At 36.7% G+C, this 14541-nt stretch overlaps 1 protein-coding gene across 3 annotated transcripts in view; it reads left to right on the top strand.

Annotated features, from left to right (window-relative positions):
• Gpd2 (glycerol-3-phosphate dehydrogenase 2) overlaps positions 1–14541 on the top strand; it is a 140307-nt gene that overhangs the window by 27223 nt on the left and 98543 nt on the right. For all 3 annotated transcript variants that reach the window (XM_076865784.2, XM_076865783.2, XM_076865782.2), the window contains exon 2: positions 1889–1998. In XM_076865784.2, the coding sequence (XP_076721899.2) occupies positions 1897–1998 (102 nt within the window). In that variant the 5' untranslated portion in view covers positions 1889–1896. The remainder of the gene's footprint in view (positions 1–1888; positions 1999–14541) is intronic.

Below are 14541 nucleotides of genomic sequence, written 5' to 3'. Positions count from 1 at the left end.
CACAACACTCACATCTCATGGACCACCTGGCTGCTGTTGAGATGGGGTAGGCAAGTGCATTGTTTAGGTAAATAGAGCTAATACTCTATTTTCTCTACCCAATGGATAGAGGATCCCAGTTATCCTGGAGATAGTATGCTGCCAGGGCTGTTAGTGTCTCCTTTGTTGTGTGATAGGCAACCATGTGAATGTTCATAGCAGTGTCTTAAATAGTGGTGATAGCTATGACAAATGATGTCTGCTAAATTGTGGTTTTTCCCTCAAAGCAGCTTAGGATATAAAGTTTTGCCTATGATTTACTGTATGATGAATGAAATCCCTAGTCAGCATATACCAGAGTCTTGCACAATTTGGGAAAGAGAGAATGATTATGTAAAGAAGGCGTAGGAAAGAAGAAGTCTTGGGCAGCAGAGTATGAATGAGAACTATTGTCCTTGTAAGACTCTTAATTAAAAGGCCATGTTAAAATTTCAGCGTTTGTTAGGAAGAATGAGATCAGAGGAAAAAATAAAATTTTAATAATTAACAACTTTTATTTCTGTACATGATTTATAATCCAAAATGAATTTTCTGTAGAAGCATCGTTACCAACTATACTAGCATTCCTTAATCCAGGATAGTATGATTAATAGATACACATCCAATATGAACAAGTAATTGTCATAATGTATGTTGAGATGTTATATGATTTTTAATGTTGTAAGTTAAAACTGCCTTTGAATTAGAACATTCTTGAGTTATGAGATAGATAGCAGTGGAGTGTGAGGTGTGTTGTTCAGACAGGACTCATCTCCACCCATACAGGAATATAGATTGGCTTCCTGTGAGAGGTGGGTGTGCCAGCTGCTTTTGTGAATGGAAGTCTTAGGCAGGTCAAATTACTCAATTCTAAATTAGATTATTTTTAGGTGACTACATGGTGTTATTTTTTGTTTGGAAGAATAAAAGCAGATAAGAGGATTTGGGGTGGAATTTTTATTTCTATGAAATTATTATTTTGGTTTCTGAAAAAATTAAAAAATAATTTTAAATCCTCAACAAAACTTTAATTGATTCTGTCCAATAATGGAGAACAAGGAAGAAGGAAGAGCTAACACAATACATAACCTTGTTTAGAGGAATACTTAGAATGAGTAGGTAACGGTGCTTGATCTGGAGGTGTCCTTTGAAATTGTGATGTCAGTCAGCCCTGGCTAATAGAACATCCCCCCACACACCTTTTTTATTTTTTTTTTTAAGTTACCCTAATGAAAGAAATTAGAGCAGGTTAAATTTATCAGTGTTTGAAAGGACGTGGCATTGTATTACTGTCTTTCTATCTGCAAAATGGACTCTTTCTAGTGATAGAAATATAAGTTTGTTGGCCTTTGGCACTAATGAGAACTGCTTTAAGAAGGAAAAATTCAAGAAGGGAGTTGTACCATAATTTGAATTAAACACTTACCAGACAACCTGAAGTAGGCCTGAGGTTTATTGTCATGTTGAATGACCCAAGATTTCTCCAGTTCTCCTCATGGAGAGGATTAGCTTTTGAACAAAATTTGCAAGTGCAGCAAGCAGTTTTGTCAAATACACAATGACATTTCTTTTCATAGCTCTCTTGACTTCTTACTGTTTAAATATCCTCAGTTGTCTTTTAATATGTTTTCTTTCTTTAGTTCCTGTTGGATCTGAATGTAACTTTTACGTAATCAATTCCCTTGTGCAGGTTTTTTTGGTTATTAGTTTTGAGTTGTATACAAGTTGGCATGTTAGTACCTTCCATATTTTACATTTCCTTTTCTGTTTTTCCATATTCTACACAGTCTCTTTTTATTATTGGGATTGTTATGTGACAAAAATCTCAATTAACCCCTTTTTGTTTCTTTTTTTTTGTTTTCCTTTGTAGGTTAAGAAATGGCATTTCAAAAGGCGGTGAAAGGGACTGTTCTTGTTGGAGGGGGTGCACTTGCTACCATCTTAGGACTTTCTCAGTTCAGTCATTACAGAAGGAAACAAGTAAGTAACTGTATGTATTGATGATATGCAACCTGAAGCTGCTTAGAAACTCTATATGGGACATGTGCACATTAACTTTTTAAGGAAATACTGTTGAAATTTCTCAGTTTGATTTGAAAGCTGCTAATTGTGAATGCTGCCTTAATGGTCCTTGAGAACTGTGTGTATTTCTCTCTCTTTTATAATGTGGATTTCCTTTTCAAGGAGCATTGTTTATTTAGCCTCTGTTTTGGCTTTTTGTGTTTTAAAAGACTGCTTCATTCAGGAGTGCCAGGGTTTGTTCATTTAGACTTTCCTTGTCTAACTCATCAAAATGTCTGGATACCGTCTATGTCCCTGCCAACAGTTTGTCTTATTAGAAGGCAGGGGGCTGAGAAAGGAAGTAGAAAAGAAAGGGCCCGATTTTGAATCCTGCTTTTATTTCTTAAAGGTTTAGTCCTTTTGTAGTATTTACCTTATATTAGGTAAAGAATTTAATGGAGGAGGAAAGCCATGACAATATGTTTGGTCTGAAATTTCCAAATAATTTAATGTTCAGGGTTTTTTTCCCACTTTTTTTTTTTTCCCCTTTGCACTGCCTTCCCATAATTCTAAAGGATGCCAGAGGACAGTTTTGTTGAGAGTTTTTTATCTTCAGGCTTGAAATGCTGGTAACTACCTACCGGGGTTACCTTTGGTTTCCCATTTCCATTGCCCCATGTCATTAGGGCACTTTGTGTTACAGATTGGGTGTTACATTCCTGTTTCAAAAATGCAGGTGAAGGAATGTGGTAAACTGTTTGTAATTGGATGATCTAGAAGCTACTGTTTTCTACATTTTTATGAGTGCCTTTAAGCTAGGGATTGTCTTATTTGTTCTTTCTTTTTTGTGTGTGCTGCAAGGTGGTGGAACCATATGCTTAGAAGTCCATATCCTGAATGGGAACTAGAACTTTAAAAACACATTAGGAAGAATCAACGTCAAGTTTATAGTTAAAAAAAAAATACACAAGTTTGGGAGCTGGCGCTGTAGCTCAGTTGTAGAGTGCTTGCCTCACACTGTGAGGCACTGGGTTTGATCTTCAGCAACACATAAAAGTTAATAAAGTTATTGTGTCCATCTACAACTAAAAAATATTTAAAAAAATACAAGTTTGTATTTAGGTGCTTCCTTCTAGAGATGGATGGTATTGAAGAGGTTATTCATCTTTCTTTTTCATTCTGAACTATGACCACAGTACCCTTAGGTTTCCCCAGGTTTTTATATTGCAAGTATGATTAACTTGCAGTTGGATTTCTTCCTCATTTATTGATCATGTTTGATGATTTTTTTCTTTTTAAATATTGCCTTGGTTCTTTAAAAGTAAGTGAAAAGATGTTTATTCTGCTGAGGCTATTTCAGAAGTTTGGAACATGGGCATTAGGGATCACATTACTTCTGCCATCTTTATCCATGTTATCTGAAATGATACTGGAAAATGCCAGTGCCAAAGGTCACGATATCTAATAGTTGTTGCTAAATTTGTTTGTGGTGTCTGTCTTTAAACCATAGTAAGCATGTTCTACTACAGAGTCATGACTTAACTTTGTACCTTAGCAGTACTGTTCTATTTTTTGTTTGATTTCTTTTTAATAATTGATTCTACAGAAGAATAAACAGAAGATACCACCTTCCAACATCCAAGTTGGGGTGATTTTAAAGGCAAAATAAGGGCCTATTGATTCCTAGAACATTTTGTCATTTTATCCTTCCTAAGTTAGACATCCTGATTACCCTAGTAGCCAAATGAAATAGATACCAGCAGCTTCAAGTCATTTAGAAGTTTAAGCTGTCAAATTCTGTTGAAAAAAAAAAAAATACTACAGGCATATTAAATCAATGACTTCTGTAAGAATTTAATAGTATGCATTTATTTTATGGTGATTCCTGCCCCTTTAAGACACTACCATCAGTATATATTTTGGTGTTATCCAGTTGCATGTAGCATAGAGATTGGTTAAAAACAAACAAACAAACAAAAAAAAAAGCAAAAAAAAAAAAAAAAAGAAGAAAGAATTCAAACAAACAAACAAAAATTTAGCCAGTGACATAAAATGACCACAGGCCTCCCTCAATTCAGCTGTCTTCTTTCAGAAAGGATCTGCCAATCAGAGTCATTCTAGAGGAGGAATTTTCCTGACTTCAGTAGTTCAGAAAATCTGTCCCTTAAAATATATTAATTGGTTACATTTTTGTTTTTGCAAACTGGGTCCCTAAATGTGACTAGGTATTTTTCATTTTTTATATAGTGACATATATATATATATATAGTTTTTGGATTTTCTAATTTATTTTTCCTTCTTTCTCCTCCCTCTCTCTCTTTGATTTTCCTGCACTAGGGATTGAATTTAGAGTCTCTCTACCACTAGGCTACATCCCCAACCATTTTTATATTTTATTTTGACACAGGTTTCACTAAGTTTGCCAAGCTAGCCTCACATTTGTGATCCTCCTGCCTCAGTCTGCAGAGTAGCTGGGATTACAGGTATATGCCACTATGCCTAGCATGTTTTTCTAATTTTCTAAAATGGCTCCAACTGATAAGCTTCCCTCTTTTTCAAGTATGCATTAAAATTCAAGTATGCAGTTAAAATTCCAGGATACTGATGTCCTAGAAAACTATCTATAGACTTCAAGTTCCTGAGCACTTTTCTGCATTCCTGGGTTCTGTCTCCTTGACTCCTGGCTTTTGTGTGATTGGTATTCCTATACAAGGCTTCCTTCTTAAAATGCAAGCAGGGGTTCCATTCCAAATACTAATAGGTAGATTCTAAAAATTAGTACATTGTTAAAACATGTTTGGTGATAAGACAGTGTTACAGCAGTGTTCAGGCAGCAGTCCAGCTCACAGAACAACCTTTTTAGTCAATTCTTCAGTTGTAGCTTTTATTTTAGGGGAAAGAAAAATGGAAGTTTTCTGTGTTTTTTTTTTTTTTTTTTTTGGGGGGGGGGTACTAAACCTAGTGTCTTGAGCATGTTAGGCAAACTGCATCCCAAGTTATGTATACTTTTTAAAAAGTTAAATGGATGACACGATGAATTGAATAAAGTGTGGTTGTTATCTAACTTTAACCCAACCATCTGAATCAACACAACTAAGGTGAGGAATCAGAGACCTTTGAGGCAACTGGTATTTTTGGGAGTGGGGCATAGGTTGGAAGTAGTTGGTGATTGGCTCTCTCCTTCATTCCACAGGGTGGCTTTTCTTCACTCAAATACATTGTTAACATTTATCTTGTGTTTATCATTGATGAATAGTGCCCACTGTTGACCCAAGTGAAACCTAAGATTTTTTTTTTCTTTTGAATCAAATAGGTCAGTTTTAAAAGAGATAGGGGCCTGGTGTGGTGGTGCATGCCTGAAATCCCAGTGACTCAGGAGGCTCAGGAAGGAGGATCACAAGTTGAAAGCCAGCCTCAACAACTTAGTGAGGTCCTAAGCCCTAAGGCTCACTAAGTGAGACGCTGTCTCAAAATAAAAAGAGCTGGGGATGTGACTCAGTGGTAAAGCACCCATGGACTGAGTCCCTAGTATAAATATAAAAATAAAGAATAGAAGAGATGGGGGAGTGCCAGGGTCATCAAAGCACAAGGAGAGGACTATTACTATTATTATTTTTCTTGTACAGTAGAAAACCCAAATCTTGAATTTCATTGAGGAAGTTGATGAAGGAAAGGATATGAATGTTGACTGACTTCTTTTGACTTTGTCCACTCACATGGAATAGGATGGTGGTCACAAATGGTGTCCACATTCCAGGTTCTCTTTCCTTAGGCATCTAAGACTGAGTTTTTTCTCACCTATAAGTAGCTGACTGTTTCCACAAAGGTGTCTCTATCTTTTTCTCCCCAGACCAGCCATATGACAAGGGACAGGAGGCTATCTTCAATCCTGCCTAAGATGTAGCAGGCAAACACCTCTATGGTGGTATGGAGACTTTGGAGAGCAAGTTGATTGTGACTTACTATTTAGTACAAATAAAATATACTGAATAAAATATACTGTTTAGTTTAATAAAATAATAAACTTTTAGATGGAATGGACTTCTTATCCAGTCTAACATCAGGTGAAAACAAGTATCATTGTTGGTGGTGCGGAAGGGATCTCCTTTTTCTAATTCCAAACTGATAGTATGGAGTAGAGGAAGAAGGAAATTTGCAGTAGGAGAGGGCCTTGGAGTACTTTCAAGGCAGGTGAACCTTCGCCAGGAGCAGAAGTGAAGTGCATTAAAATTGATTCCAGTTCTGGGGAGGGGTCCGGATGGCAAGGGAGAATGAAATAAAAATCGGGGGGGAGAGTTCAAGGATTAAGACTACCCTGGTTTCTTTTCTTTTCATTATAGACCATGAGCATTTTGAAACATTTTTTCTTTTTAAACTCAATATTTAATTCATACCTTTTAGGTTCTGGAAAAACTGATGTGACAACGTGGGCTTCTCTTTAACCCCAGTGGTGTGATTGATGTAACAAAGCTCTATTTAGGTCTGAGGGTGGGCCCTCTCATGTAACACATGGGAGGTTTGTACTCTTCCATTACCCACTCTGGAGGTGCAGTGGGCTAGTGAACCGGCTTTGAGGTAAAGTCTGAGAACCACTGAAAACTTTCAGATAGCCCGGATGTGAAAGACTTTTTTTTTTTTTTTTCCTTTTTCTTTTCCTGCACCAGACATAGACAGGGTGTGGGCTTCAGAATATAAAAATCACTATCTTTTTTCAATGTGAGAGGTGATCTTATTAGAACCGAGAAACGGAGAGATTCTTATTAACACTCCCTTCAAGAGCAAGGTGACAGAGAGGCCAAGACTATGATCGATGGCCAAAGACTGCCTGCACCCAAAACCTTGCTCAACTTCTTAGTTACCTAATGACTATAGGCAATTTTATCACATTCTCTGAGTCTTTTATGACATTTTCTGAGCCCTTATGTCAAAATGGAAAACAGTGCTTTTGTGCTCAGACTTTTTGAAGAGCAAGGGGATGCATGAATAATTAACATTCATAGAGATTTTGTTTTTGTTTTCATTTTGTATCCCGGGGCATTTAACCACTAATCCACATACTCAGCACTCCCACCCCCACATATTTAAAAAAAAATTAATTTTTGAAACAGGGACTCTCTAAGTGCTGAGGCTGGCCTTGAACTTAGGGTCCTCCTGCCTGACTCTTTGGAGCTACTGGGATTGCAGTTGTGCGCCACCATACTCAGCTCATTCACAGAGATTTTGAGAAAATTGTTTTCACTTGTATTTCAGTCTCTCTCTCTCTCTCTCTCTCTCTCTCTCTCTCTCTCTCTGAATATATTATTTTGTAAGAAAGTCTAACTGTTAATAGTGCTCTAATTTATTGGTAGTACCAAGGATGTGGCACTTTTTTTTTTCCCCACTGAAGTTTCTAAGTCAATGGCAGAAGATCGAATGAAAAGTAAAAAGCAAAAAAAATGAACTCTAGTCAAAGAAAGATCTACTTTAGGATTTTTTTAATGCCCCCCCCAAATGAAAACACATTTAGCTTCTTGAATATGCCCACTGTATGAATATGACTTGTTTTTGGCAACTCTGTTAATGGTGCATAGGTTCTAAAAGTTTTTGGAACTCTGATTTCTTCATAAAGCAATGATAAGGTCACTTTGCTCCAAGGCTTTTTTTCCCCACCTAGCATTAAGTCTGTCAGGGTATACAAGTTACTGATCATAGTGCCTGGCTCATAGCATGTCTTTAGTATCAGTTATATTCCTTCCCTTCTCTCAATATGGGATATTAACATTTGAAATAGACTTAGCCATTGGGTATAATAAGAAAGGTGTAGCACCAGATTTCTTCTAACAGCTGAGGTTTGAGTTGATATAAAGTTCCAAGTAAGTATCACTTTTCAGCAATATCTTTGAATGTAAATGATTTTTTTGAACACCCTTGATATCTTTAAGAATTTAATCTCAGTTAGAAATACTCTTCTGATTCCCAAGCTAAGGAATATCTGTTTATTTGAAATCAATGTAAATCTTTCTGAGCATTGATGTAGCTGAAATGTGATACATTTGCTGTTTACCAGATTGCTTTTATTTTTGTATAATTTAGGCTACCAGACTTGTTTGTTCTCCCTGAGTAAATAATCTACCATCTCCAGAGGCATTTTTTTTCATACTTTTACAAGCAGCTTTCTCTTTAAAAAAATCTTACTGTAAAACTATTGTAAAAACAAATGTTCTTAAATAGTTTTTATTTTTGTTAATGTAAAAAATTCTTTCTTTGAACATGGCTGAAACTTTGTGCCCTTTGACCAACATCTCCCTACTATCCGCCATGCCCCAACTCTGGCCATTGGTAACCACTATTGTTCTCTCTTTCTTTGGGTTTGACTGTTTTAGAATCCACATGAAAGTGAGATCAGGCAGAATTTTCTTTTCTGTATTTGTTTTATTTCACTTAGCATAATATCCTCCAGGTTCATCCAGGATTTACTTCTTTTCTAGGGTGCAGTGTATTCCAACAGATGCCACATTTCTTTATTCATTGACACATTGATGAACATTTAATATAGATACGTTTCCATATCTTGGCTATGTGAACACAATGTGAATATTATCTTCGTGTGGTATCCAACACTAGTTCTACAACAGAATTGAAACTGTAGTGTTAGATACCACCTGAAGAATGTAAGCAATGTAACGGGGAGATAGAACTAGCAGTTGAGCAATAGGCTTCTTGTTCTACCTGCCTGCTTGAGCAACCATCAACATTATGTCAAAATAGGAAGGAAGAAATGTCTCTGCACCAGGATTTTCTGCTTTTTTGATCTGTCCTTTTGAAGTTTTGTCTGTATGGATTTATTTTTCTGTAAATGATGACACCGTGCCCATTAGGAGAAGATACAGAGATATGTATGAACTGTATCAAAGTAGGTGAATTGTATATCTTGAGTTTTAGTGACAAGCATATCTCATAGTATTCATTGGAGTAAGTTCGGTAGTGACATAAGCAATCTCCAAAACTCAGTGGCTTATCACAAAGAAGGTTTATTTCAGTCAGGGGCATTTGTAATCCCAGTGACTCAGGAGGCTGAGGCAGGAGGATTGCAAGTTTGATGCCAGCTTTAGCAATTAAGTGAGATCTGCCCAAAAATAAAATATAAAAGGGACTGGGGATGTCACTTATTGGAACACTGCCCATGGGTTCCATCCCCAATATGAAAAAAAAAAAAAAGTTCATTTCTTGCTCATCTTTCAGTTTAATGTGGATAGGTGAAGGACCTATTGTGATAATTCAGGGATCTATGTTTCTTTATTCTCACCACTCTGCCTTGCTATAGGGCTTTGCTGCCCCACTGGGTCATTTCCAGTGTAATGCAACCTAGCAGTATTCTCTAGAAGAAGAGAAACAGTTTTGTTAAGCATCCATCCATTATATATGTGTCCTGAATTTAGTTTCTAATCTAGTTGACAAATGAGCTGTATTTCTTTTGATGAGAGTTTTATTGTTAGGGATCATGCCAAAGACGGTATCATTCATTTGCTTCTCCTATTTAGAACTCTGTGCATAGATTCCTGGAAGGACTGTTTTTCTCCTAGAAATACAACTAAATGTGTTGGGAATGTGCCTGATATCTAAAGCTTGATGAGGATTCTGAATACTCTGTATTTTAGATAAGGCCAGTTGAAACTATTCTTAACCACTCTATATGGTTAACTGTTTCTTCAGAGGCATGTTTCATCAAAGCACTAAAATTATGCAGACAGAGCTGGAAATGTTCTCTGAAGAGCATCCTATCATCTTCCTTCTAATTTTAGTTTTTATTTAACACTTAGCCCCCAAAGTGGGGCCATGGCAATATCTTTGAGTTATAGCTCACATCAGGCCTTCGAGGAGTTTGTGATGCTATTTTGTTGCTGGCATACAAAATCAGTGAGGTTAACTGTACTTCTATAGGTCACACAGTGAGTCAACGACTAAGCTATGATTAGCATTGACAGCTGGTGAGCTGCTAGGCTGTTGCTAACTGAGCAACATTGACATTCATTTTGATTTGACTTTGCATTTCATTTTCAACTATTTATTCACTTTAAGGCCTTTTTAAGAAACTTTTTAGGGATATTGTGGGACCGAGAAAACTTTCTATAAATGCTTTGGGGCGAGTCCTTTCATTTCCCTCTTTCCTCATCTTCTGGCTTAATGGTTAAATTATGTGTGTGCTAGGAAAGCTTCTTCTAGGTGGTTGTGTAAATTAAGAAAATAGATGCTTTAAATAAAAGTTAGTGACACCAATTTTACTTTATTTTTTGATATTTGTGATTTTTTAATAAAGAGTTTGAGATCTAACTATAATGATGGTCAGTACAAACTAGATAAATTATGTATCATGAAGTAATTCACAGAGAAATGGATTGTGTGTCACAGATTTGATTGCACATTATTTCAAACATAGGTTAAAGTATAGCTGAGGGCCACCTGGAGTATAAAGCTCAGAACTGGTCATTTGACTTCAGAGGGTTTGTGTTTTACTCAACTGAGAGGGATGGGGGATGAGTGAGTGCTCTTTCAGTTCTGGATCCATGTGTATGCTTTAGGGAAAATTTTAAGACAAAGTGCTGTTTTGTAGATCCCTGGTTATCAACTCCACTGCTTTGTGTGGCTGGCTGCAGGCTAGCAGATGCCCTAGAATTTCTAATTTCATAGACTACATGGATAATTCTGTGCTGTTGCTGGTGCCAAGGTGGTTGGTGGATCTAGGGACTCAAGTAAGCTGTCTATGGGGGCAAAGATGACCTAGCATGGCTAAGGACATGAGATTTGGAGTCAGAACAGGGATAAATTATGATTCTCTTAATTATTCCCCCAAGGAAAAATAAATTTTGTTTCCTCGCTGTCAAAACAATCCTCCCTTCCATGGTATTTGTGACACCCATGGAGCTAACCTGTTACATGTGTGTGGGCTAAGAGGCTGCCAGGCAAACAATGATTCTGTCTTCCCTGCTGTCCTCCCCAATCCCAGGCTTTCTGTCTAGATCCTCAACTTCTCAGGAAGTGGTTAGAATTAAAGAACAATGTCAAGTTTAGAAATCTCCAAAAACCTATTTTGTGTTTAAAAACAAATTTATTTGTTTAAAAACAAATACTACATATCCACAAACCTCAGATCGTATAATCAATTATGATGTTAATTCATTTGAAGTACATTCAGTCAGAGCAAAGAATTTTCCCCATTTTTCATTTGTCAAGTAGTTTGATAACTTAATTGTTTGGATATATTCTGATGGTAGATAAAAGAGCCTGAATGTGCCTTCTCAAAAGAGTTACAGCTATTTATTAACTGGACAGCACTTTCAAGGTAAACTAGAGCTCTCAGCCACCTAGAAAGACAGGCTTGTCTTGTTTTTTCTAGTTTGGTTTTTAGTGGAGATGAGAGTCCACCCATTACTGATTATTTACAGAGTAATATGAGTCCCTCACTGAATATGTTTACAATGAAAAATGTTGCTTGCTGTCATGTAAGTACAAGAAAAACCATCAGTGTTTAGAATCACAGAGCGATTCAAGAGGTGAATGAAGGTCATTAAATCATCTCAAAATTTCCTGTATGGAAGAGCTTGTTGCATTTTCCTTCCAGGAATATACAATCTGGTTATTCTTTTTCAGTGATAACAAAACAGGAAGCAATTTCTCTTAAATCTAACTGATTTTGCTCCACTTAATACAGGAGACAGTGAGAGTGATAGCTGCAGTCTGAATTGATTTGCATGAAACCCTACTTTATACTCCAATTATTACTGTACATGATTACAGGACAACCTGGCTGTTAATTGCCTGTGGTCTTTAAATATGCACTTCTTTCAGAAATAGACACTAATTATTAGATCTTGTTTTCGGTCTCACCCGAAGTTGCAAATGTCTAGGATTTTTTTTTTTTTTTTTTAATTTGCAAGTCTAATGGTGCACAGACTAGTAAAACTGATCTCATCCTGAATCCTGTTCAGGGTGAATGTTCTCTAGGTTGCAAACTCTCAAAGATTAAGGATTTGGCTTTTGTTCTATTTAGATGTTTATGCAAATCTCTTGATAAGAGTTATTTGACAAGAATTATTTGTATATTTGTTATCAAAATACTCGAGGAAATTTCTTCTTCTTCTTTTTTTTTTTTTTTGGTGCAGTACTGGGGATTGAACTTGTGGTACTCTACTACTGATCTACATCCTCTTTTATTTTATTATTTTTTAAAAATTTTGTGACAAATTTTTGCTAAATTGCCCAGGCTGATCTTGAACTTGTGATCCTCTTGCCTCAGCAAGAGGAGTAGCTGAGATTACAAGTGTGCACCACTACACCAGGCTCAGAATACTGGAGGAATTTTATCTTTTTAAGTAGATGAAAATTAATTATAAGTTGAGAAACCTACATATTTCCTCCCCCAAAATAGCATTGATGCTATATTAAATTTTAGATATTATCCCCATTCCACCAAGATAAGATTTGTTTTGGAGCCGGTGTTGAAATTATGCTTGGAAAAACCCAGTCAGATTTGTCTTAGACTCACCTTTCTTTTGGTTTCAATGGCTGAATTAGGTAATGATATGAATCTGGCAATGGTGGAGTTGTTCTGACTGTAGGCCAGGGCTGGCAGACTCATGTGCCTTCAGGGGACAGACCTGTGAGGTAGAAGTATGAAGTCCTGGACAAACAAGAACCCTACCTTAGGGATACAGTTGCTACTTGGTTTCAGCACAATATTCTTGGATAGAAATCCTGATTTTTCTATGAAATAGAGCAATTTAAAAATACTGATTGACTGGCTATATCACACAGTTTTTGAGAGAGTAAATAGGGTGCCAACAGGAAAAAGTATGTTCCTATGACTTCTAGTTGTAGCACATGCCCTTCTCACCTCCATTCCTGGATTTGGTCACTTAGCTCATGCCTCCTAGTCTTGACTTGCTTTAGCCATCATTTTCAGGAAGCCTTAGGTCTGGATAAGAGATGCCTCTTGTGCCTGTTTTAGCCTTTCCTCAGTCTTCAGTTCTTTGTAATTAATATTATAATTGCTTCTTGATCTTTTTGTTTTGTCCTCTAGCCTGTAGAATCCTCGAGGGCCTCCAGGGGACTGTGAGTGGATCTCTCCTTGGACCACATGAGGGTTTTGTTCTCTCAGGAGACTCAGGCCACATGGCTGTTCCAAGGCTTCTCCCAAAACTTCTGGGTCGATCCTTCAGTGGAGCTGATCTCCAGGATTCCTATTTAATCCAACTGCTTTAGAAGAAAGAGATGGAGGAAAGGGCAGATCTGGGCCCCAAAAACTTCTTAGAGCGTCCTGTTATTAGCACTACTGTTTTAGTATTCCTGTTGCCTTTCTCTTCATTCCCCCAAAATCAACATATTCTAGAGAAGGTAGAGTGCAGATGTGTTTTTGTGACTCAAAGCCATATGAAGCCAAAATGAGTCTTTCTCCTGTCATAATTATAAGTAGGGCCTTAGGCTGTGTTTACTGCCTCTAAAATAAATGTGGTGCTTAGCTTCTCAGTTGCAACACTTTCCAGCTTTTATGAAAGAAATAAACAAAAATAAAATGTTATTTTAAAAGTAGTGTCAGAAATTAAATAAATTACCCTCAACAGTGTTGTATATTTAAAAAAAAAAAATCGGAGGGACTGTTCAGTAAAGCCTTTACAACAAAAGCACACCAAAAAAAAAAAAAAAAATTTTTTTAAAGCAGTAAATAAAAAGAAAGCTTTCTGCATTTGGCGGTGGTTATATCTTATAATGTTTTAACTATTTAGGCTGCTTTTTCAAACTTTCTCTCAAATATATGTAGACTCAGCATGATGTGAATAGTGTAAGCCTTATTAGTCTCTGGTGCCAGGCTGTGTAGGTTCAATTCCCAGTTCTGCCATGAACTGGCTGTATAATTATGGGAGAGTTACCTTCTCTGCATCTAGTTACTTCTTCTATAAAATGGAGATTATAGTCTTACCTAACTCACAATGTTGTTATGAGGATTACATGAATGGGAAAAAAAACAAATACCTTGTAAAAGTATCTAGCACCTAAGTGCTATGTACACATTTGCTTATTTGTTTTTAAAGGCAACTTTACTGAGGTATAATTAGGGTACAATTTAAAGTGATATATATTTATATAATAGCCACAATACTCAAGCCATACATTGTACCTGTCATCCTGACATGTTCCCTCATGCCTTAGTAGTCCGTTTTTCCCTAGACCCTGACAATCTCTGATCTATTTTCTGACCCTATACTTATGGTTTTACAGAATGAATTTATACAGAATCATCAGAGTCACGTAGTATGTAGATCTCTGAGTCAGTGTGGAGATTGGTAGATTGGTAGAGACAGATAGTGCATGTTTTAGGCTTGCAGGCTATATAGTCTGTGCTGTAACTACTCAACTCTGCTGTTGCAGTCATGGACAGAATTAAACATATTGATCAGGCAAGACTGTGTTCTACAAATATTTGCCTACAAAAACAAGCAGCATCCAGATTTGGGTTGAAGACCATAATTTGCCAGGTCCTGATTTAGC

The sequence above is a fragment of the Callospermophilus lateralis genome, chromosome 9, assembly GCF_048772815.1.
Source record: "Callospermophilus lateralis isolate mCalLat2 chromosome 9, mCalLat2.hap1, whole genome shotgun sequence".
Lineage (NCBI taxonomy): Eukaryota > Metazoa > Chordata > Mammalia > Rodentia > Sciuridae > Callospermophilus > Callospermophilus lateralis.
This window is presented reverse-complemented; position numbering and strand designations above follow the sequence as displayed.